Below are 25,952 nucleotides of genomic sequence, written 5' to 3'. Positions count from 1 at the left end.
ATAAATGCAATTATGCTCATTCTAACTAATTTACATTCACCTCCTAGATGTACTTCCAGTACCAAAGGTGTCATTCACTATGTGACTGACTTTAAACCAAATTATTTCCATTTGGCATCTCTAGGAAAGACACTATACGACCTAACTTTATTTGCCACATAACAGATGCTGAATAAAATGTGTTTAAGACTGTCCTATAGCTTTTGATCAAATTTTTTGTTAATCAGAAATTCACCATTTTAACCATTTTAATGTATACAATTCAGTGGTATTTGGTATATTCATAATGTTGAATAACTGTTACTGCTATCTAATTCCAGAATATTTCAGCATCCAAAAATGAAAATCTGTACCCATTAACCAGTCACTCCCCATTTTTCCCTTCTGCTTAGTCCTTGGTAACCACAAATTTGCTTTCTCTTTATATAGTTTTTCCTACTCTGGACACTAAATAAATGGTATCATATGATATGTGGCCCTTTGCATCTGTCTTTTTCATTTAAAGTAACATTTTCATGGTTCATATATGTGGTTCATATATGGTGTAGAATGTATTAGGACTTCATTTATTTTCATGACTGAATAATATTCCATTATATGGACATACCACATTTTGTTTATCCATGCATTAGCTGATGGCCATCTGCGTTGCTGCAGTCTGGCTGTTGAATAATGTTGCTATGAACATTCATGTATAATTTTTGACAAACATATATTTTCAACTTTCTTGAGGATCTGCCTAGGGACAGAATTGCTCGTTTATGAGGTCATAATGTTTCACATTTTGAGAAACTTCCAGACTGTTTAATAAAGCAGCTGCATCCTTCTATACTTTAATCAGCATGTACAAGGGTTCCAATTTCTCTATATCTTTACCCCCAAGTTGGTTTCCATTTTCCACCTTTTAATTAACACTATATTTGATTTAAAGTAGAAAAACAGGTAGCAAACCCACAAACTCTGCTCCTGTTTCCTCACTAATCCGATGGCCCTCCAGGAAGTTCAAATCCTGGCCAGTGACTGACCTTCTCCATGTCCTACGGCTCTCTTCATAACAAAATCTACCCTGGTGGCTACCAGGAAGACTAAGGTGATTATAGAAAACCTTAAAACATATGAGGTACTCAAGAAATGTTCACTTCCTTCTTTTTTTGCTAAAGGCTACAACCAGGAATTTCATAAGCTCGGCCAACACATATCTTGGGTTAGGGTGTCAAGGTACAGAATCTTAACTTTGATGAACATTAGGATGATGTGTAGTGCATAGTTATTTGCCAACTAAACAAACCTTAGCAAGTTTCCTTAAATATTAGCCACGGTCAGTCTTCCCCGCAACAGAGCATTTGGCTTGACATGACATCCTAAAATGTACAGGAAGCTACCGGCAGTCTCTAAGGGGCACACTTGGATTAAAAGATCAATAATTGACCACAGGAGTCTACGCTCACCCTTTCTCCAAACCACAAATATCGATACACTTTAGACAACATCTAAGTTAGAACCTGCCAAGGCTCAGTTATAAATCCGGGCTGGAATGTCAACTCTCCGTAAGTAGGGGTTACCTGTGTCCCCCAAAAAAGACATGTTTAAATTTGAACACCCGATATCTATAAATATGACCTCATTTCGACAGATGTAATGAAGATGAGGTCATACTAGATGAGGGTGGGCTCTAAATTCAATGTGTGTCTTTCTAAGGAGGCAGCGAGTCATGGGTGTGCCCTGCGGAATACGGCTGTGTGAGGGAAGCCGCTACGAGCCAACAAACGCAAGGGCTGTTGGCAAACACTCAAAGCTAGGAAAGCGTCCCCGGAGCCTTCCAAGGGGGCACAGCCCTACTGACACCTTCATGTGGGGCCTCCAGAACTGTGAAAGAAGAAATTTGTTATTTCAAACCCGCTTACTTTGTGATATTTTGTTACAACAGCCCTAGGAAACTAATACACGGTGTGATACTTTGATTCAAAACTGAACCACTCTACCTGGTGGAGATGTCAGGAGTAGATTGCCAAAAGAGACACTATGGATACTTTCATAGGAATCTCAAATTCTTCTCCTCTGTCTGCCTCATCTGTGACTCTCCTTTCCTACCATCTTAAAATAGGGTGCTGGGCCAGGGATTTCGCTCAGTGGCGCCGTGACTGCCTTGCAAGTACAAGATCCTGAGTTAGATCCCCAGAACTGGACCAAAAAAAAAAGGGTGCTGCGCTGCTACTGTGAGTCTCCTGAAGTCTCACTACCACTGAATAGGTGTGAGTGGGTTGCAAGGAGGACTCAGGGGGCTGAGGGGTGAGGACTCGGTATTGGATAGATCAATGCTGGGCTCCTCACACCCCATTCAGAACAGGCTCTGCTCCTGGCTGCCCGCCAGTGTAACAAGTCAGAGAGGAGTGAATCAGGGCAAAGTCAACCTGAGCCCTGGAAAAACAATACAAAGACTATACTATTTTCCAAGAGGCATCACAGTAAGGCACAAATCCCCAGTACAAACCCCCAATGCCTGAAAACACACTAATCAGGCTTGGAAACTGTATTCAAACAAAATGGTGTTCAGGCTGATACTGAACCGTTACACCCATGTCGATGTAAAGTCGGAATACTTCGCCCTTCGAGGTTGTCTAACTAAGCAGGTCACAACGGGCCACGCCCCCCAAAGCCCTTGGCCTGACTTCTTCCTTTTAGAGGAGAGGCTGCGTTCGCATGTTTGACTGTATCCCAGGGTCTGGACGGTGCCCGGGCTGCCTGGTGCTCCACAAGTACTGAAAGTGAACGGAGGAATGCGTGGGAATAGGGCAGGAGACAAGGCGGGAGGGAGGGAGGAAGGGTCCACCGGCCTGGCCCCAAGTTCTGTGTTTTAGGCAGCGACAGGCACAAGGCATACTCACTATCAAAGAGGATGATCCTGCCATCACCCCCACAGGGCTGGGTATGATCCCCGAAGCACACGCTGTTGCACTCGGTGCTGGCTGCCTCCCCGTATTTCCAGTAATCAGGGTTGTTCCCACAGAAGCAAGCATAGCCTGACTCCATCCCAGCAAACTGCCACAACAGACAAGCAGCACATGGTGAGTGTTGTCGGCTCCCAACAACCAGCTTCATCTTCCCAGGCCACCCTGCCCTAGGACCTTTCCCTGGTCCCACGCTACCAACACTTGATTCCAGGCTGACGAAGAGCTACACTCGGCCGCCCACCGCGAGTCTATTTCCCTGTCCACGGACATCCCATTTTGGTGTGTGTGTTTCTATGGTATTTAATTCAGTTTTTCTTCTTTTGGTACCGGGGATTGAACTCAGATCCTTGCGCTTGAGAGACAGGCACAGTGCCATTGAGTTAAATCTCCAGCCTTAATTAAGTTTTTTTTTTGTTTTTGTACCAGGGATCGAACTTGAGTCCTTGCGCTTGTGAGGCAGGCAGAACCACTGAGCTAAATTCCCGGCCCTTAATTAAGTTTTAATGGGGAGAAAAATCCCATAAACTTGAAGCATTAAAAATAATAACAGTTAAAGCAGGGCATGGTGGTGCATGCCTGTAATCCCAGCATGCAAGAGGCTGAGGCAGGAGGATTGCTGTGAGTTCAAGACCAGCCTGAGCTACATAGTGAGTTCCTGGTCAGTCTCCACTACATAGTGAGACCCTGTCTCAAAAAACACCCCCCCAAAAACAAAAAAACACAACCCCCCCAAATAATAACAGTTAAACATTTTGTTGGTTATTTACTACATGCCAGGTTACAAGTGCTTTATATAACAAATCCTCATAGCAAACTTTTTAGAAGCCCCATTTAAAATTTGTATTTCATCTTCCGAGTTAACATACAGTATTGTATTTCAGCATACAGCTCTATAAATTTTAACACATGCACAGATTTTTGCAATCACAAGTATTATCAAGGTACAGAGTAGCTCTATCACCCCAAAAACCTGCTTTGTGCTATTGCTTTACAGCCCTCAGACAAGGGCTGTCCAGCTTTCTACTGTCACAGCTGTTTTGGGAAATATAATATAATAAAACAGAATCGTGCGCTATGCAACCTTTCCAGACTGGCTTTTTTCCCCCCTCAACATGTCCTAATGCCCTTGAGGTTCATCTAAATTGATGAAGGTAATGATAGCTTCCTCCTTTTTATTATCTAACAGAGTGCATTATATGAATAAGTCACAATTTGTTCATCCCTTGGACTGTTTCTGGTTCTAATCTTCAATGCTGTAATCATTTGTGTATAGATTTTTGTGTAAATTTTTACTTTTCTAGGGTAAGAACTAGCAATGTGACGTGCATGTTTCACTGTCTAAGGAACTGCCAAACTTTTCCGGGATGTCTGTCCCATTTCATATTAGCAACAACAATGTATAAAAGTCTCAGATGATCTGCCCTTGTCAGCACTTTTTATTATCAGTGCAGTTTATTTTAGCCATTTCATAGTGGTATAATTATATCTCAGTGTGGTTTTGATTTGTATTGTTTTAATGGTTTAGGAAGCTGGATATCATTCAATGTTCTTATTTACCATCAGCATCTTCTCTGTGTGAAGAATCCAGGTCTCCTGCCCATATTCGGCTTTTTTAGTATTTGCGTGTCTATAGTCCTTTAGTTCTGAGAAGAACGCTTTCAGTGTTGTGATTGGGACTGCATTAAATCTGCATATCAGTTTGGAAGTATGGCCACGTTCACTACTTTGGTTCTGCCTATCCAAGAACAGGGATATCTTTCCATTTTCCGATATCCTCTTCAATTTTCTTTTTCAGATTACTGTAGTTTTCTTCATAGAGGTCTTTCACTTCCTTACTTGCCGTCTAACCCAATATCATAAGATTTTTGACATTTTTTCCTAGCTTAGTTTCAGCTCCTTTTTAAATTGGGGGGTGCTGAGGATTGAACCAAGATGTCAAGCATGCTAATCATGTGATCTACTGCTGAGCTACACTCACAGCCTCTATGTTTAAAAAATGAAATATAATTCACAGAACATAAAATTCATTTTTTAAATTTTAAAATGTATTTTAAAGTATACATTCTAAGCCAGGCGTGGTGGTGCATGCCTGTAATTCCAGCTCTCGGGAGGCTGAGGCAGGAGGATCGCTGTGAGTTCGAGACCAGCCTGGGCTACATAGTGAGTTCCAGGTCAGTCTCAACTACATGTGAGACCCTGTCTCAAAACAAAAAACAAAAAACAAACTAAAGTATACATTTTAAAGCCAGGTGTGGTGGCACATGCCTGTAATCCCAGCACTCCAGAGGCTGAGGCAGGATCTCTGTGAGTTCAAGACAGCCTGGGCTACATAGTGAGGTCCAGGTCAGTCTCAACTACATAGTGAGACCCTGTCTCAAAGAAGCAACCCCCCCCCCAAAAAAAGTATACATTTTAGTAACGGTTAGCATATATCCAATTAATTATGTTAATTCCAGAACATTCATCACCTCAAAAAGAATCCCTGTCCTAATTTCAGTTACTCTTAATTCCTCCCATATCCCACTCTCTGACAACTACTAACCTATTTTCTGTCTCTACAGATTTTCCTGTTCTGGACATTTCATATAAATAAATTACATAATATGTGGTCTTTTGTGTCTGGCTTATTTTACTCAATGTAGCAATTTCAAGATTCATCCATATGATAAAATACATCAACATTTCATTTTTTCATGGAAGAATAATATTTAATTGGATGGAATACTCCTTTTTGTCTATCCATCCACCAGCCGAGACCACTACAATGAAGTAAATCAGACATACACGCTTAAATATCACCTGGCTTCTCTTATGTGAAACACTCAATTATAAATCAAGTACAAGATAAAAGACAAAGAAGAAAAAATGTAACCCATCATGGACAATGTACCTAAAACGATACCCTTGATTTCAGATAATTGACCTAAGTGTTTGTATGTTTTTTTGCCTGTTGGCCTGGCTGCCAAAATCTGTATGTGTGATAATTAACTTTACAAGGGTTTAAAAATAAGTGAACCTGATGCTGGCCAACAAAGGCAGCACGGAGAGGACAGGGAAAAACCAGAATTGAGATGTGTTATATATGTGTGGCATTTACCCACAATGAATGCATTCATTATATACTGCAAGGACATACTAATAAAAAGAAAACATTTTAAACATAAATATACACAGCCATTCTAGTTGTGTGAAGCAGAATCTAATGAATTTTTGCTTGCATTTCCCTAAAGACTAACTCCACTGCACATCTTTTCATGCTTCTTGGTTAGCTGTCGATCTTGTATGGAGAAATAAGTATTCAAATCCTTTGCCCATTGTTTAAATTGAATTGTCTTTATACTGTTGAGCTGCATTAACTCATTATATATCTTGGACCCTAGATCATTATCAGATATATTATTTGTAAGTATCTTCTCTTATCTATGAGCTTTCTATTCATTTTCTTACTAAGGAAGTAAAATCTATTTTTTCTTCGGTTGCTTGGACTTTCAGTACCATAAGTAAGAAACCACTGCCTACTCCAAGGTCAAGCATGCTTAGACCTATGCTTCCCTCTAAAGGTTTTATAGTTTTAGCTCTTACATTTCAGGTTTCGATTACTTTTAGTTAATTTTTATACAGTGTGTGCAACAGGGATCCAGATTCATTCTTGTACGTGTGGATATCCAGTCGTTTCAATCAGTACCTTTTGTTGAACAGACTATCCTCTTCACATTAAGTAATCTCGGCGTCTTTGTTGAAAATCAGTTGACCGTCAATATCTGGGTTTATTTCTGTTCTCCCAATTATATTCCATCCACCCACATGTCCATGTTTTATTCCACTGTTAGCAGTACTTTTTAAGTAGTATAATTTAAATTTGATTTACCTGATATGAAGCAAGAATAAAAGTTCTCTCTTTTTGGTACCAGGGATCAAACTTGGCACCTTGCGCTTCCAAGGCAGAACCACAGAGCTAAATCCCCAGCTCAAAAGTTCATTTTTCTTTGTAAAGTGCCCCACTGTTCTTCCAGAAGCATTTCTTGAAAAACCATTCCACCACTGAATTATCCAGGCACCCTGGTCAAAAATCAGTTGCCCAGATAAGTACAGGAACTAAAAAAGGTCAGATAGAAATATTTGATGTTGTGGGCCATGTGGACTCTTTCTCAACTGAACTTTGTTGTTGTAGCGTGAAAATAGCCATAGATGATATGAAAAAGCATAGGTATGGCCATGTTTCATAAAATTTTATAAAAGAAATGGTGGGTGCCAGGGACTTAGCTCAGTGGCACCATGCCTGCCTCACAAGCACAAACAAGGCCCTGAGTTTGATTCCCTGGCAGTGGGAAAAAAAAGAAAGAGGGGGGGAGGGGAGAAAAGAAATGGGTCAGTGGTTGGATTTGGCCCGTGGCTATCGTTTGCTGACTTCAAATCCATGTGACTGTTCTTATGCCAACATCACTCGCTTAACGACTATAGCTTTATAGAATAATCTTCAGATCAGACAGGTAATTCCTCCAAAGCTGACTTTTTTCAAAGTTAAGGATAAAGGTTCACTGTTCGTCATAAAAAGCCCTCCTGTTTCTCTATGCAATTGTTGAAGATCCTTTCAACAAATTTTAGGACCAGCTTGTTATTCCCTTAAAAAGCTATATTATGATTTTGGTCAGGATTACACTGAATCTATGGATCAATTTGAGTTTTCCAATCTATGAAAAAGGTCTATATCTCCTTTTATTTAGAGTTTCATTAATTTTCCTTTGCAATCTTATGTAGTTTTCAATATATAATCTAAGTTTTTTTGTTAATTTATTCCTTCTAAGAAAGTTACTCTTAATCAGGAAGATATTCCCTTCTATTCCTAATTTGCTGACTTGTCATTAATGAGTTCTGTGTTTTCTCAAATGCTTTTTCCATATTTCATTGTTTTCCTATATTTCATTTTAAAATAATTTCAGCCTACAGAGAAGCTGCAAGAATAGTAGGAAAAACTTCTCCACCCTTCACCTGACGACCCTATTCACGTCGGCAAGTGCCTCAGTCACCCTTTGTAAGAAAAGGATCCCATCCAGGGTCAGAGAGGCGTTTGCTGTCAGTTCTCTTCAACCTGGAATAGGTGTCAGTTCTCCTCTGACTCCTGTGACGGTAAGGTTTTCAAAGAATAAAGACCAGTTGTTTTGTAGGATGTCCTTTTTTATGTATTTGCTTGTTGTTTCTTCACAAATAAATATACAGAATGTGTTTTTTGGCAGAAAACGCATAGTAATCTTACATTCTTGTCCTAACTGACTAGTACCATATCTACTTTTTGTGATGCCACTGGTAATATTAAATTTGGTCACCTGAGTAAGGTAATTATGCCAGTTTTCTCCACTATAGAATGGCTTGTTTCCCTTTGTAGTTAGTATTTTCTGGGGTGACTCTTGAAGGTATAGAAACTTCTATCACTAGTAGATGAGGCTTTGGGATATTTACCTATCTTGATACTTGGCCTCTAAATCAATCATTACTATGATGGCTCCCACATGGTGAATCTCCAAGTTCCATCATGTTACGGTTTAGATCTAAAATGTTCCCCAAAGTCTCGTGTGTTTGGGAGGTAACTGGATCACGGGGCACCATCCTCACTGGTAGATTCACTTGTTGATGGCAGGAGAGGGGGCCTGGTCTGGAGGTGGTTCCTGGGAGGGCGTGTTCTTCTCCTGGTCTCCCCGCCCACTTCCTGGCTGCCATGAGTTATGCAGCTCTCTCCTCTGCCTGGCCCTCCCACCATACCATTTCTGCCTTGGAGCCAGCTGACCATAGACTGAACCCAAGCAAACTGTGAGTCGAATAACTTCGTCACTTTGAAGTTATAGATGTCAGGTATTTGATCCAAGCAATGGGAAAGTGACTAATACACCGTTTTTTTCTCTATTTCTTAGCTTGTAGTTTCCAGGAAAGAATGTTTCTCTTCTCATTATTCATTCACTCATGTGGATTTGTGGATTCTTATTTTATTCAACAGGGCATATTTACTGTATTACCATTGTTATTTGTTTAGATTAGAAGCTCAAATCAGCTTTGGCTGGTGGGAACTCCTTCAGGGTGGCTTCTTTGTCCCTGCAGCCACTTTTTATCCCTGCTTACCTTCCTGTATAAGACGTTTGTTTCAGCCTCACCTTGCACTTTCCTAGCACTACTACGATAACCAGTCATTTTCCCTAAGGAACTTCCTCTTAGTGGAGAATACTATTTAGAAACCAGGTGTGGGTGCTAAGTAGACTCTCCATGATCAGTATGGCATGCTCCCAGGCCCTCTCAATGACAGCTCAGAAATACATATGTACACACACACACACACACACAAACTTTTCTGTATCTCCCTGTGTCCAAAACCATGCACTTATACTAATCCAATCCCTATCCAACACTACAGGCTTTACTGCAGTTTTTAATACATTTATTCATATGCTCAAGCCCCATACAAGACTTGATCGCTTGATCATCTTGGGTCCACTGCCTTCCCCAGACACTTGCTTCAATAAGATCTGAACCCTGAAAAGCTATCTTCTTTGCTTGGGACTGATTAAGGGCATTTAGACAGGAAGGAAGGAAGGGAAGGTGGGGGGGGGAGTGGAAAGAGAGACGGGGGAAAGAAAGAAAGGAATCTTTTTCTCCTTTTCTGATATAACAATAGCATTCTTGAACCTTAAAGATTAAGGAATTAATTTCAGACAAAAGAATGCACAGGAAGAAAGGAAAACATTTTGGATTGCTAACCTGGCCAGGACCCATTTACTTCCCCATAAAGGAAGTAAACCACTACCTTGGCTTATTCTCAGATTCTCTGTGCACACAATGATGTCCCTGCTCACAATGCACGAGGGCACAAATATATAACTCAAGTCAGGGTTGAACAAAAATGCTGCTATTTATTGGAAACCTTCCTCCCAGTTCTTAAGCAAGAATGCTGCCTCACCCTCCTGAATCCCAAGCCCATTCCTCTGATTTTTTTCCCTGGTAGAAAAGTAGAGTTGTGGGGTTTGACAGGGTTTTTAAAAAATACACATATTTAAGTTACCTCAGCAAAACACACTGGATCTTTAGCTTTTGTACAGTTCCATAGCCACAGAGCCATTACCTTGAACCTCTGACTCCGACAGAAACTGATGCAGGTCTGTATGGTGAGTTTGTTGGATGTTTTACTGGTGCCAGTTAGAGGAGGTGGGTTTCCATGATCCTTGTAGCAGCCAAGGTTTCCAGGCACTGTAGAGAAAGAAAAAGGAAAAAGGGAATTTCACAACATCTGGCTGTGAAACTCCGAAGAGGAAGAGCAATCTGAGCCAGGTGCTTTCATCTCAGCCAATATTTCCACTTCTGAGGTGCAAATAAACAAGCCAGAAGCTCTAAAAGTGGAAGCCTCAGCATTCTCCGCTCAACACCACGTTTCTGCTTTATTTGGAAGAGTATGAGAGGCCCAGATCCCTCTTTGATGAACCCTAAGATATTTCATTTTAGCATGTCAATTTTGATAGGATTTAATATGGAAGAGAATGGGGACCATTTTCCCGAAAAGGGATAAGTTACAAATATAAATTATGTTTCACAGTCACCGAGGACAGGAAAAGCCCTCAGAAGCCCATTACCCTATAATTCATACTCAAATCCCTTGTTTCGTAAAAAATGTCGTAAGTGGGTTTCCCCAAGGTCTCCTGATAAGTGAATTAGTTTCCTGTTGCTTCTGGAAAAAATTATCCCAAACTTATTGGCTTATAACAACATACATTTATCATCTTCCAGTTCTCAAGGCCAGAAGTACTACATGGATTTTACAGGGCTAAAATCAGGGTGTCAGCAGAACTGAACCCCTCCTGCAGGCTCAAGGGAAGCCCTTCCCTTGCCGTTTCCGTCTCCTCGCTACCCTTAGTCCTTGGCTTGTGGCAACAGGCCCCTTCCTCTGTCCTTACCTACCTCTCCTTCCCTCCCTCAACCTCCACGGTCACAGCGCCTTCTCTGGCTCAGGTCTTCCTGCCTTTCATTGTTTAAGGACTTGTGATTACCCTGGATGTGTGAATAATTCAGGAAGATGTTTCCATCTCAAAATCCTTCACTACATCTAAGAAGTCCCTTATGCTACGAAAGACCACATATTCCTGGACACAGACATCTTTGGGGTGGGAGGCATTATTCAGCCTAACAGTGAGCATAGTAGTGTTCTACAACCACACATCAAATGTTTTGATCTAGTAAAACAACCCCCCCAAAAAAAACTATCTGATAATACAGGTACCAACTTGATAGACAGCTTTAAAAGATAGATATTAATTATACTCCTGTCAACTAAGTGTTGGTATACCACTCTAATGTAACAAAAAAAAAAATGCTGGGGATTTAGCTCAGTGGTTCCACTGCCTGCCTCACAAATGCAAAGTCCTGAGTTCGATCCCCGGTACCAAAAAAAAAAAAAGCCAATGGATGAAAAAATTATGCCAGGCATGGTGGTGCACACCTGTAATCCCAGGACTCAGGAGGACAGCTGTAAGCTTAAGGCCATCTTGGACTACATAGAACATTCCAGGCCAGCCTGAACTACAAAACTAGAACCCATCTCAAAACAAAACAAAATAAAACATCCCACACACATCTGGCCTCTTATTCCTGCTCCTACTTCCTTTGGGTTTCCTGGGGTGATTGGAGCAGCTTTTGTTCTAAGGAGGCATTTTGGTGGGTTTCCGGCTAGCTTCAGGGTGGGGGCTGGTCACCAGAAAGGCAATATCATGATTCAAAACTTGAAACGTTCAGCCCCGTCTCCCATCCTCCAGGGAGGGGAAAGAGCGAGAGACTGAGTTACTAAGTGGTCATTCCTACATGATGAGGCCTCCCCAAAAATTCCTGAAAGACGGGGTTCAGAGAATTTCTGAGTTGGTAAACACATCCACGTGCTGAGAGGGTAGCACACACCACAGGGAAGGAAACTTCTGAGCTCAGGACCCTTCCTGACTTAAACCAATATACTTCATCTAGTTGTTTATCTGTATCTTTAACATGTCCTTTATACTAAATGTGTTTCTGAGTTCGGTGAGCCCTGACAGCAAATTATGAAACCCAGGGGAGGTCGTAGGAAGCCTTGATCTGTAGTCGGGTTGACAGAGTGTGGCTCACCTAGGGCCCACTACTGTAACTGATACTTGAAATGAACTGCAGTCTTAGGGGACTGTGCCCTTAGGCTGTGAGTTTGTACTAACTCTAGGTAGCCAGTGTTATAACTGCAGGATATCCACATGGTGTCCAGAGTTGGAGAATTAGCTGGTTTGGGAAAAACCCACCTAATCTGCAATTTGGTGTCAGAACTGAAGCATATGAATGTACAGTACATTTTTATTTTTTTTAGTTTTTCTCATTTACTCCCCCATCCCCAATTCATCTGTTGAAGGCTGAATCTCCCACATAATGATATTTTCCATTAGATCCTTCAGGAGCAATTAGGATTAAATGAGGACAAGAGGGCTGAGCCCCTATGATGGGATTAGTGCCCTTACAAGAGAAAGAGGGACCGGGGATTTAGCTCAGTGGTGCCACCGCCTGCCTTGCAAGTGCAAGGTCCTGAGTTTGAGCCCCAGTACCCCACCCCACCCCCAAAAAGAGAAACAGTTTAGAGCTCATTCCCTCTGCCACATAAGGATACAGCAAGAAGGCGAACATCAGCAAACCAGGAAGACAGGCCTCATCAGATACTAAATCTGAGGGACCTTGAACTTGGTCTTCCCAGCCTCTAGAACTGTGAGAAATCAATCTTTTATTTAGCCACCCAGGCCAACGAAATTTTGTCACAGCAGCCCAAACTGCCTAAGAGAGATCCCTGCCTGCTCTTGCTCATGTCTTATGGACTCTCTTCCCCTTGAGGATGGCCTGGACTAGCAATTTGAGTCTAACAGAACACAGCAAAGTTGATGGGATGTCACTGATGTGACTAGGTCCCAAAAAGTTATGGTTTCGTCTTGCTAGCAGATTCTCTACTGCCTTCTTGGCCTGTATATTTGCATGAAGCAATATGCCAGGTTATTTACGTATTTATGTATGTATTTATTTATTTTTTCCTGGTACCAGGGATTGAACTCAGGATCTTGTATTTGCCAGGCAGGTGAGGAACCACCGACGACATCTCTGGGCTCAATATGTCACGTTAGAGGCCAGGTAGCAAGGCAGCCTTCAGCCAACACAACGAGCTTTCCAGTCCAACAGCCCACAAAGAGCTAAATGCTACTAAAAATTATGTGAGCCAGAAAGTGGACCTTTCCTCAGCTGAGCCTTAAGATGAGGCTCCAGGCCTGGCAAACACTTGATGGCAGCTTTGTGAGAAACTCTGACGCAGAGGACCTAGCTAAATCACGCTCAGGTCTCCAGACTCAGACTGTTTAAGACAATAAGTGTGTGCTACTAAGTCACTGAGCTGTGGGGTGATCGTCACACAGCAAGAGATAACTACTGCACTTCTATATCCAAATTATTCCTTTTGCATGAAGAAGTGCATTCACTGTGGGCCATGGAGAAATAAGCTTGTCTTGACTGGTTTTTCTAATGAGGCAATTCCCAGTGGGCTCCTGGATAGCTTCAGGGTGGGGCTTGTGACCAGAAAAACCAAGCCATTAGAACCTGACACTTTCCACCCATCCATTAGTTTTCCACTGCGCTTATAATTCAGGACACGCGCTCCAAAATCCCCTGAAGCTGTCTCCCTTTCTCTGCTTGGCTCCTCGTAATTTATATAACTAAAAATATAATAAGACATGAATAAGGCTTGGCCCTAGAAGCACTTCTAGGTCAACTGGGAGTTACATATTGTCCAATCCCAAAGTGATAGCTATACAGTCTTGGATGGATACATAGCACAGTCCAGTTAGTAAATTTTATCTCCACTTAGTCTTTTACGCATATAGAAGTGTGTGTGTGTGTGTGTGTGTGTGTGTGTGTGTGTGTGTGCGCGCACGCATACATTTAAACATTTTCCTCGGCCATCTCATCAGCTCGTTTTAAACTGGCAAGAAGCACCTCTGCTGACCCAAACTCACCCTTCCCCCTTTAGGCCTAGCGGTTACCCGTCTCCTTTGTGTCACACATGATTCAAATATAACAAATGTGGCTTACCACGCCAATGTTAAAATGCATCTTTCGGAAACAAACCCAATCTCTATAGTAGCGAATGTAAACACAGTGACTCTGCAGTAGCGGCCCATTGTTCAGTGGGGCCCTGGCCTGGGAATGCCTGGGTTTTAGCGTTTAAACAACTGCAGAGAGAAGCACTTCTAGTCAGGGGCATAGACTTCAGCTGAGTTTGTTAAAGGGACCTTACATACGGAAACCTGAGCCACGCATTTAATGGTTCTTAATAAGAACTACTTGATCGTAACCGTCTTGGTATTTTACTCGAATTTTTTGTCTCATTTATTCCATTATGCTCACAAGTAAGCATGTTATTCGGTATTAGGCTATAGAGAGCCCAGGCATATAATCATAAACATTAAGTAAGGTTGGACATAAGCAAGGACATGGTTTGTATTAATGCAGCTGGAACCTATAAGCTTTATTAACAATTCAGTGAAAAAAAGCCAGGCGGCTTGCTTCTCAACGGGGCAGTGAGGTCCCAAAACACACCATGAGACAGATCAATCCCTAGGATCACACCGTACTCTGCCGCTGTTCTAATCCCTTTGAACATCACTGGTCTGAGGCATCATCCTTGCTCCTCAAGTCCAACACTGACCGAACACTATTCTATCTCCTAAAATATTATGTGCACCTGTCTGTGCCTTTCTGTCCATGTGCTGCCACCTCCCCAGGTGACACCTCTATCTTCGCTCACTGCGACCCCTGCAGCTGACTCTCCCATTCCATCCCCACCCGGGCTCACCCACTCTGATGTCAGCAGCACAATGCACCCAAAATAATCCCCACAGTGCATGCCAGGCAGGAGGAATGGCCAATGTAGAGGATTCAGGTGAGAATCATCGTGGCCTTTGCAGTAATAGTAAAGATTGAGCATGACCAGCTCCAGGGAGAGGGAAAGACAGCAGCAGCTAGAAAGGTCCATGAGCCCTGCCTCAGACCCACAAAGCTCCCGAGTTGCCACACAGAATAAAACCCAGATCTTCTCACACGGTATGCAGTGCCCTACCTCCTCTGTGATGTTGTTCCTTTTTCCCACCTCTCCCTCTGCCCCTTGGCTAACTTCTATATGAAGGCCAAATTGCAGTGCGTTTGCAAATTTCTAAGTGTACTTTGCTCTTTGGCCTCGAAATCTCACACCAGCTATCACCTCTGCTTAGAATACTCTTTTTTTTTTTTTTGGTACCGGGGATTGAACTGGGGTCCTTGTGCTTGCAAGGCAGGCGGCAGAACCACTGAGCTAAATCCCTGGCTAGAATACTCCTAAGCTTAATGCCTACTTAAGATTCAGCTCGAGCACCACTTTCCCTGGAAAGTCCATCACCCTCTTATCCTCTTTTTGCCCCTCACAAAAAAGAGAGGTGTAGTCCCCTGCCATGCAGTCCTACAGCAGTCTATGCTCGGCTTGATTCCAATACTTTTTTGCCTTTCTCCTCAAGTAAACCAAAGACAATTTAAGGGCAGGACTATATCTTCTATAAGCCACTGTCTTTCCAGGGTTTACTGCGGTCACAGTCACATGGCAGGTACTCTGGGACTCTGCTGAATAAACAAGGATTTAGCTCAGTGGCACCTAAACTGCCTCACAATCACAAGGTCCTGAGTTTGATCCCCAATACCAAAAAGAGAGACAGAGAGAGAGAGAGAGAGAGAGAGAGAGAGAGGAAAAAAGAAGAAAAGAATAATTTTGGGCTGGGGATTTAGCTTAGTGGTTCTGCCACCTGCGTCACAAGCACAAGGACCCAAGTTCGATGACCGGTACTGGAAAAAAAAAAAAAAAGAAAGGAATAGTTTCTAAAAGAGGGTTATCATGTTTCCCACTTTGTGCTGCTCTTACTGTAGCTAGGAGTTGTTTCTCCTTGCTCACTCACGAGTACTGGGCACGCCCTGAAGTCCAGGGTGTGACCCTCACAAATCCAGGGGTAGGCAGCATTCTGCAGTGAGACAAACCCTGGGGCACATTCTGGCCCCTCCGCCCTTCCAAACTCAGCTTCACCAACGTAGAAAGACAGAGCATGTGGGCCTCAAAGAGTCCTCATCAAAACACGAGACGATGCAAGTAAAAGAAACACTGATGCCGATACAAATGCCAAGGGTCGGCAGGATGCTGTGTGCTGAATAAAGAAAGTTTATCATCACTCTGTATAATGAGGCTTCATAGTTCACCATATAAACAAGGACAACTTGCTGAGAGATGGAAAAGTACAAGAGCATTGATTTAAAAGACAAAATCAAATGCATCACCTCAGAAACAGGCTTTTTCTGGATATTAAAATGTTAAACGTAACACTGCACCACATACAGTGCATTTCACATAACGCATTCATGTATACAAAGTGCTAGCCCATTCAGGAAGGCAGGGCAGATGACGCTACTACTGGACAGAGAAGAAACCAGCTTATCTGGGTGAAGGGCTTTGAACAGGGTTATATACGCTGCATGTGGGAGACAGGTATACTGGAGGGCCAGAGCCCTAACCCTTGGGTTTTCCTTCATTCTTTCCTTTCCTTTTATAAGGCCAGGGGAGCTAAATCAAAGTGACTCCTTGAGACTCAAGACTGAATTTTTGTTTTTCTTTTTTGCAGTGCTGGGCATTAAGCCACAGCTTCCTGTGTGCTAGGCCAGTGCTGTACCAGTAAGCTACATCTCTGGCCCGAGCCTGAATTCTGAAACATGTTGGGCCCTTGATGTTCACACGGGAGGGCGGCCCTGAGTCAGCCTCAGCCTCAGAGGGTGCCGCTACCTCTCACTCGCACTGGAAAGTGAGGCTCCAAAGCTCACCAGAGAAGACTCATCACATTGTCTTCAAAAGCATTACTGGTCAGATGAGTGGATTTCCAGCAGGTCCCACCCTTAGCTCTTCCCAGAAACAGGGAGAAAAAGTCCATTTGAAAAAGGATATTTGTTCACTTTTTTTTTTTTCAACTTTCAAGGCCACTTTAAAGTCCTTGTGGCTTGGTCATGCATTCTTCTTCTTACCAAAGAGTCATCACTTTCAATTTTTTAAAAAGAATCATTCTGGTATATAAATGGACCCCTTGTTTTTCATAGTTGAGGTTTCAAAACTCATGAAAATTAATTACAGCAGCTCCCGCTTATCTTCAAGGGATATGTTGAGTCCTCACTTAGATGCCTGAAACCACAGACAGTGCCAAACCATATACATTCAGATTTCTTCCCTATACAAACTCACACTAACGGAATGCCTTTTCCATCTTGACTAAGCACTTACCACACACTCCAGTCTCACCTTTTGCAGTGTGAAATGTGACAGCACAACTAACACTAACCTCTATTTCCTTCCTTGTGATCTCACACATTGAAGATTCATTCTGACCACAGATTACAGCAACCTCAGCTGAAATTCCTTTCTTTATTAAGTTAGGAACGTTCACCTTTTCACTTAAAGAGAGAACTTTACATATGTAAAAGAGAGTTACATGTCTCTTTTGCATATCTGAGTTGCCGGCCTGTTCTTGAGCTTTATGATCAGTAAGTAAAATTAGGGTTACTTGAACACAAGCACTGCCATACTGTGACAGTCAATCTAACAACTGAGGTGGCTACTATGAGACTAATAGGGGTGCAGCGTAACAGTGTGGTCACCCCAGACAAAGGGGTGATGCATCTCCCAGGCAGGAAGGAACAGGATAGTGCAAGGTCTTACCATGCTAGTTAGAATGGCACACAATTTCAATTTTATGAATTGTACCAGGTGTGGTGGTGCACACCTATAATGCCAGCACTCGGGAGGCTGAGACAGGAGGATCACCATGAATTCAAGGCCAGCCTGGGACACACAGTGAGTTCAACATAGCCTGAACTATAAAAGCCCCTCAAATCTATGAATTGTTTACTTCTGGAATCTTCCTTTCTCTCTCTCTCTCTCTCTCTCTCTCTCTCTCTCCTCTCTTTTCTTTTGGAATTTTACTTTCTTTTTCCTTATGGAGAAAAGGGTTTGACTGTGTTGCCAAGGCTGGCCTTGCACCCACAGGCCTTGTACCCACAGGCTCGAGCAATCCTCCTGCTTCAACCTCCTGAAACTACAGTTGTGTGCTGTAGCTCCAAGCTATAGCTATGTAATTTTTCATTTAGTATTTGCAGATCATGACTGGCCATGGGTAACCAAAATTGCAAAAAGCGAAGTTGCAGATAAGGGTGAACTGCTGCATCAACGTTCTCTACCAATGTTCAGAATTCTTCACCAAGGAAAATACTTTTAAGGCTGCTGCAGGGAGACAGTTTTCCATCCAGATTAATTGAATAATTGTTACTCTTTTACTATCACAAAGAACTGTTAGAAGTGCCTATGGCCACACCACCCAGAATGCACTTGATCTTGTCTGATGTCAGAAGCTAACCCGAGTCGGGGCTGGTTAGTACTCGAATGGGAAAACTGTTAGGAAGCGACTAGGCAGGTTCATTAAACACTACGCTTAGAACTCACAGGCTTATAACTAATGGTTTCATTGTTCTGGTGCCGCACATTACTCCATGGTGACCTCCACGGCTGGCGGCCCTTCTCTAAGAACCACATTCTAAGAAAACCTGCTCCCAAAACTGCTGCTAGGCCGCCACCACGTTCCCTCTCCCCAAAAAGTGAAATTGGGATCCACTTAGAGGAACGCAGGCATTAGATCTGAACTCGTGCTTGGGCCACGTGAGTGAACGAGTGAGCCGACTCTGCTGGGCCACAGGAGGAAGAGAGGGTGCTCAGCAGAAGGAGGCACAGGATGGGAGCCCACGTCACGGAGAGGAACAGCGAACGTGCACGACGTCTTTCTAGGTTCTGGGGATGCGTTGCTCCCACTTTAAGAGCTGGAGTGTACTTCCTCTCCTCTTAAGTCTAGGCTAGCCTTGAAACTTGCTGTAAGTGGTAAAATGTGGTCGACTTCTGACTTCTTTTCCTTCACAGGACCAGCTGCTTTAGCGTCCTTTCTCAGGGAAGCCAGCTACCATTTCAGAAGCCTGAACATGCCGCTGGAACAAGAGGTCGCCATCAAGAAAGCGGAAGCCATCTCGGATGTCACGGCCCCCGCAGGGCTCGCAGCTGCACGCAGCCATCGGATCAAGCCCACGTGACAGCAGCAGGAAAATGGCCCAGCTGAAAGTCAGCCGGCCCCGGACCGGGGAAATGATCAACTGCTGCTGCTTTAGGCCACTGGGCTGCGAGTGGCTTCTCACATGGTAACAAACAACTGAAATACCTCCCTTGATAAAAAGCAGTCCAAGTTCAAAAGGAATAATCTGTGTCCCTGGGAGGAAGAGTTAAAGAATTCCGCTGCACGCCCTCGCCTCAGGTACACTGCAGTATTCCAGGTAAGGAGCCACCGAATCCTCGTCTGCTCTTCCGGCCACTCCACCCGCACTCTCCGCTCAGTTCCATCTTCCCTCTACGTTCCTCTTAGATTTAAGCCTTTCCATCTAATCGCACCGCTGTCATCCATGGTGCAGGCCCTTATCCCCTGGATGTAGAGATCGACAGCCACCCTTTCCTCCTCGAACTTCTTGTCTCCAATCCGGCCTGTAAAGGCACTCGCTCACCTAAGCCAGGACTCTGAATTAAGGTAGATCTACGAGAGTAGAAAAGCGGACAGAAAGGATCCGGGTCAGAACTCAGAAGCCAGAGTGGATTAACGCCCTGGAGCGGACCTCCCTGTCCACCGTTCCACTCCAGGCGACCTGGATCCCAACCCATGCACATCCATCCCAGGCTCACCCCAAGCCTGTCACTGCTCCCCGCCCTGTCCAGCCTACTCACCCTTCTCCCAACCTCCACGAACTTTACTGAGTCTTCAAACGCCGCACGCCACCTCGTAATCGGACACGTCCATTGAGCTGGGGAACCAGGCCCCAAATTCACCTACATTTATAACTCGGAATTCTAACTGTATTGTCTGATCAAAGGGTTGTTTCTAATGTTTATGTATATCGCTTATAAACAAGTGCTAATGTCAAGATTTTCAATAAAATTGTCCAAGCATATCTGAATATTTTCCCTTTTTAAGTTATACAACTATGCTCTAAAACATTTTGTATGTCACGGAGGAAAATGTCCATTTGCTTCAGAAAAATCTACATTTTTAATGAAAAATATCAGCTGCAAAAAAAAAAAAACCAAACCCAAATCCAAGTGAGATCTGAAACCATAAAACTGCAAATGAGAACAAACGTGAGGCCTTTTGTCCCTCTCAATGCATCGCCACACCGGGACCCAGCGAACAGCCAGTGCAGCAGCTGATGCCCATACCAAGCCCACAGTCAGCTGGATACGAAAGGGACAGACAGAAATAAAAAGTAAGGTATGAATAACAGATCCTAGGACTCCGATGACAGAAACACGCCATCATAGTCCACTACCCGGGTAAAACAAAAACCACAGAACCTGCTGGTACTGTCACGACGACCAGGAGCCAGGTCTTCGATTTGAGGCTGTGTGCGTTCCATTCCTTTAACCTTCAGAATAAGCGTGGAAGGGCAGCTGAGGACAGCGAGGTATAGAGAAGAGTCCTTCTGCCTAAGGCTATCAAGCAGATAACGCTGAGACCTAAGCTAAGGCACCCAAGCTCACACTCTCTCCACTACTTTGTGTTATCCCTCATGGGAAGAGATGTGACTTCACAGGACCAAAACAGAATAGTGAGCACCTGTCTGGCCTCCACTGTGCTAGGTGGGGGAAGAATGCGGAAATATGTAGCTCTTTTCAAAGGGGCTGCCATGCAGACCCTGGGGGTTGGGACTATCATAAACCCCACCAACACCCTTCCACAAACACACATATAAATCGGATCAAGTAAGGGCACCGGCTAGCAAATGCAGCTTCCAGAGAAATCTTTGAGTCCTTCTTTCCAAATTAATCTCTCCTTCATTGAAATTCCAGAGCTACCCCTGTTCCTGCCTTTAAACGGCTTAGTCTAGTTGGGAAAACAAAACTACTCACAGAACTCAAGTATAAACAATATTAAAACAAGATATTGACAATGTTAATAGTCTAAAAGGGTTCAACTGAATAAAAACATTAAGTAATTATAACTGAAACACAAATATCAGAAATTGGTTTATGTAATTTATATTATTCATGTTGCTTTCAATATTTGTTCGACTTGGGCTGGGGATTCAGCTCGGTGGCACTGCAGCCTGCATAGCAAGTGCAAGGTCCTGAGTTTGATCTGCTGTACCCAAAAAAACCCAAACAAACAAACAAACAAAACATTGCTTTGACTGGAGGAAGGTGGGAGGATTCATTTTAGCTATAAAGCGTAAATAATGCCCAGAGCTGTGTCTTTCCAGAGAAAATGAACTCCAGCCTGCAGTAGTAAAGCGTGGGGTTGGGGGAGATCCCGAGGCCTGGGCAAAGCTGCCGGTGACTGTTCTGTGCAAGGCTCCGCCCCCAGAGGGCCTTTCCCAGCTGAGAACAGCTGGGCAGGGGACACTGTGGAGCAGCCCAGCATTCTACACAGCAGCTCTGCTGTGCAGCAAACACGCTTCCTGGATACCACTGCAGCCTCCTTTGCTCCTGGGGCTTGGGATTTTCCAAATCCAAAGAATAAAGAAAACGACTTAGAGCTAACAGCATGAGCTGCAGACCCACTGTCGCCACTGAGTTAATCCTTTGGTTTCCATGATGTCAAAAAGCAATCTCCTTTGGCATACTATCTGAGTTTCAAACTGGAATTCCCAAACAATCCACCAAGAAAATTCTGAAGAATGACCTCAACAGTAGTCTGGATCCATCCCAGGGCCGTGTTTTTCAAAAAAAAAATAAAAGGAACAGGGATATATTCAAGTATTAGAAGGAAAAGGCACTGGTCTGGCCATCAGGAACACTAGATTCAGGGTATAATCCTCCTCAAATCACTTACCCGTTAGCCTCAATTTCCTCATCTGAGGAGTAGGGGAGGAAAGTGGACACACCACCTGCTTCTTAGGATTTTTGAAAAGGTTAAATATGAAAATGTGGATGCAAGTGCTTATAATTGACAGGCACCCACAACAGCTGAAACACACTAAAAATCAATGCAAAATCAAAATGCAAAAGGGGTTGAAAGAAACAAAACATTTTCTATAATAGAGAGACTGGCTTGACTACCACTGCCTACGTGGCCTTGACTTTCTACTCAATCTTGTAACACAGCTTTCAAAACTCTTACTAGGGATCAAAATTGGAAGCTCTCAAACCCTGTCCTGAGGTGCTCTATTTTGGTAAGGCGAATACTAACATCTAGGAGCAACAAATCAGTTTCAAAAAGTGCATCATGTTATTTAGTTAAAAAGAACTTGAGCCAGTGAGGTCATGAGCTGAGATCAGCTTGGAGTTCGGCGTGACACAGATACCACAGCTGGCATTCTCTCAAGGTTGGTCCGTGTGAATGACACAGCCACAGAACTTCTCACGGCTTAGAAAGGAGAAATCCCCCGACCACCTAAAAAGGCTTAAGAAGCTATGCAGAAATGTCTCCTTCGAGCCCTCTGCATTCTTCTCCGCCTCATCACGTCTTCCTGATCCTATCAGACCCTAAGACCTTCCATTATCTGACCTTATCTTTTCCTTCTCAGCCTGTTTTTTTGAGACAGGGTCTCACTATGTAGTTGAAACTGACCTGGAACTATGTAGCCCAGGCTGGTCTCAGACTCACAGCGATCCTCCTGCCTCAGCCTCCCGAGGGCTGGGATGACAGGCGTGTGCTACCATGCCTGGCGTCCATCTCAGTCTTTATCCTTCCTAAATAAAAGCAACATTGACTTGCTTGGAATTCATCAGAGAGAATGTGTGCGAACATGCTGGGAACAGTTCTGTTCCTTTTGCCTCCATACCCTCCCTTGCACTGCTCCATCCAACCCTAACATCTAGAACCTCAATACCTACTTAAAGTGTAGTCCTGCAACTCCACCATCTCAGGTCCACTCTATTCCTCCTGAATCTATAAAATCTCAGGTGAGTGCATGTACCTTAAAACTGAGAAATCAAGGCCGGGGATTTAGCTCCATGGTGCTGCCGCCTCCCTTGCAAGCACAAGGTCCAGAGTTTGATCCAAAAAAAAAAAAAAAAAATGAGAAGCCATGCACTAACCCCCTGAACTTCTTCCAGAGCTCTCTTTGATAATCAGCGGCCCCAGGGTCCTGCATGACTAGTAGATCTCCTCTTCAGTGCTCCGACCTTTTGGTCACCTTATTTACTGCAGAGTCTGGGGTTGGGCTACTGGGAATGAAACACATGCTCATGTATACTACCACTGAGCTACATTCCAAGCCCTTTTAAAATTTTTTTTAAATTTTGGTGTTTTTGGGGGGTTTTTTTTTGGTACTGGGGATCGAACTTGGGACCTTGTGTTTGTGAGGCAGGCACAGTGTCACTGAGCTAAATCTCTGGCTTAAAAATTTTTTTGAGATGAGGTCTCACTAAGTGGCCCAGGCTAGCCTCAAACTTGCTATCCTCCTGACTCAGCCTCCAGAATAGCTGGATTACAGGTGTGTGCCACCATGCCCAGGTACCACAGAGTTTTCCATGTATTCATCCATGTGTATCTGTCTTCTGCCCTAGACTGAGGGCTCTCTGGAGACTGCAGGTCCTGCCACTCATGTATCTCCTCTTCTGTATGAAGCCTGGTGTATGGTCAGAATTTAAGAAACACCATTTGTCACACCTAAAGATTTCTAAATACATCTAACATTCTTGCAATTTTAAACTAACAACTAACTTTAAAACTACTTCAATAATAGTTTTTCATGTTTTTCTTTTTTGTGTGTGTGTGTGTAAAAAAAAAAAAAAAAATGAGAAGCCATGCACTAACCCCCTGAACTTCTTCCAGAGCTCTCTTTGATAATCAGCGGCCCCAGGGTCCTGCATGACTAGTAGATCTCCTCTTCAGTGCTCCGACCTTTTGGTCACCTTATTTACTGCAGAGTCTGGGGTTGGGCTACTGGGAATGAAACACATGCTCATGTATACTACCACTGAGCTACATTCCAAGCCCTTTTAAAATTTTTTTTAAATTTTGGTGTTTTTGGGGGGTTTTTTTTTGGTACTGGGGATCGAACTTGGGACCTTGTGTTTGTGAGGCAGGCACAGTGTCACTGAGCTAAATCTCTGGCTTAAAAATTTTTTTGAGATGAGGTCTCACTAAGTGGCCCAGGCTAGCCTCAAACTTGCTATCCTCCTGACTCAGCCTCCAGAATAGCTGGATTACAGGTGTGTGCCACCATGCCCAGGTACCACAGAGTTTTCCATGTATTCATCCATGTGTATCTGTCTTCTGCCCTAGACTGAGGGCTCTCTGGAGACTGCAGGTCCTGCCACTCATGTATCTCCTCTTCTGTATGAAGCCTGGTGTATGGTCAGAATTTAAGAAACACCATTTGTCACACCTAAAGATTTCTAAATACATCTAACATTCTTGCAATTTTAAACTAACAACTAACTTTAAAACTACTTCAATAATAGTTTTTCATGTTTTTCTTTTTTTTGTGTGTGTGTGTGTGTGTGTGGTACCAGGGATCGAACTCAGGTCCTTGCATTTGCAAGGCAGGCCACCGAACCGCTGAGCTAAATCCCCAGCCTTCAATAATAGTTTTAATAACATCGAATACCTAGTGGTTTTGGTAAATTTAATAATTAACATTAATAATTAACTTTACCAATGAATTCAGATGCATGTGAGCTATATGTAAAATTAGTATAGGACTGGGGATGTAGCTCAGTGATATAGCACTTGCCTACCATGCTAGAGGCTCTGGGTTTGATCCCTAGCACTGAAAAACAAACAAAATACAAAGTTCAGGTTAATCATGCTACAGATTTCAATCCAGATACTCTGAATATGACTTTCATATATTTTGAAATATGCAAAATACTATAAAATTATCTTTTTAAATATTTGAGACAGGGTCTTGCTACATAGTCCAGGCTGGCCTTGAACTTACTAGGTAGCCTAGGCTGGCCTCGAACTCTTCACAACCCTCCTGTCTCAGCCTCCTGAATGCTGGATTACAGGCAAACACCACCACACCTGGCAAAATTTTCTTTTCAACACAAACTTTGAATGCGAAAGTACACAAAAGTAGATCAGAATAATGAAACTATTATCCAGCACCAACAAACTGCCACTTACAACTATTCCTGTTTCATCTATTTCTCTTAGCCCCACTCACCCAGCCACTCTTTGAAGAGTTGGATTGTTTGCAATCTCAGAAATACTGCCATTTCAAACAAACATTTCATTGTGTATCTGCAATCGTAAACATGCCTTTACGGCTTTGTTTTTGGAGTCAGGGTCTCACTATGTAGCTCAGGCTGGCTTTAACTCACTCTGTAGCCCAGGCTGGTCTCAAACTCACAGCGATCCTCCTGCCTCAGCCCCCAAATGCTGGGATTACGGGAATGTGACACCATGCTCAGCTCACATCTTTTCTATATCTAATCAACGGTAATTTCTTCATATAATAGTCTGTCCCCTGTTTGAAAATGAATTAATAGAGCTAGATTTGTAGGTGAATTTTTTTGTTTTTTGTGTTTTATTTTTTTGGTACCAGGGATTGAACTCAGAACCTTGCACTCACAAAGCAGGAGGGGTGCTACTGAGCTAAATTCCCAGCCCTGTAGGTGAATTTTTTTAGCAAACAAAACATAGCTTTCAGAGATGAGAAGTACATCTCTCATGCCCAGTGGCCCCAAGCCCAAACCAGCTATATTTCCCTTTAAATGCTATTTGCAGATTACTTCCCTATTCACAATTATATTATTTACTCTTCAAAATCCCCATAAATCATTTATAAAGAAGATACAAGTAAAATAAGGTAAAAGCATTGTGAAGGTCCACATAAGCATGTCCCTCAAAAACAACAGAATAAATCCCCGGTACAAAAAAAAAAAAAAAA

At 43.1% G+C, this 25,952-nt stretch overlaps 1 protein-coding gene across 1 annotated transcript in view; it reads right to left on the bottom strand.

Moving 5' to 3' along the window:
* Nucleotides 1-25,952, bottom strand: part of Kremen1 (kringle containing transmembrane protein 1) — a 48,836-nt gene that overhangs the window by 12,279 nt on the left and 10,605 nt on the right. The window contains exons 5-6 of the mRNA XM_033762271.1: nucleotides 10,057-10,181; nucleotides 2,886-3,039 (exon numbers count right to left, since the gene is read on the bottom strand). Coding sequence (XP_033618162.1) covers nucleotides 2,886-3,039; nucleotides 10,057-10,181 — 279 coding nt within the window. The remainder of the gene's footprint in view (nucleotides 1-2,885; nucleotides 3,040-10,056; nucleotides 10,182-25,952) is intronic.

This window comes from Fukomys damarensis, unplaced genomic scaffold (genome assembly GCF_012274545.1).
Source record: "Fukomys damarensis isolate Sample0158 unplaced genomic scaffold, DMR_v1.0_HiC HiC_scaffold_12, whole genome shotgun sequence".
NCBI classification, from domain to species: Eukaryota; Metazoa; Chordata; class Mammalia; order Rodentia; family Bathyergidae; genus Fukomys; species Fukomys damarensis.
This window is presented reverse-complemented; position numbering and strand designations above follow the sequence as displayed.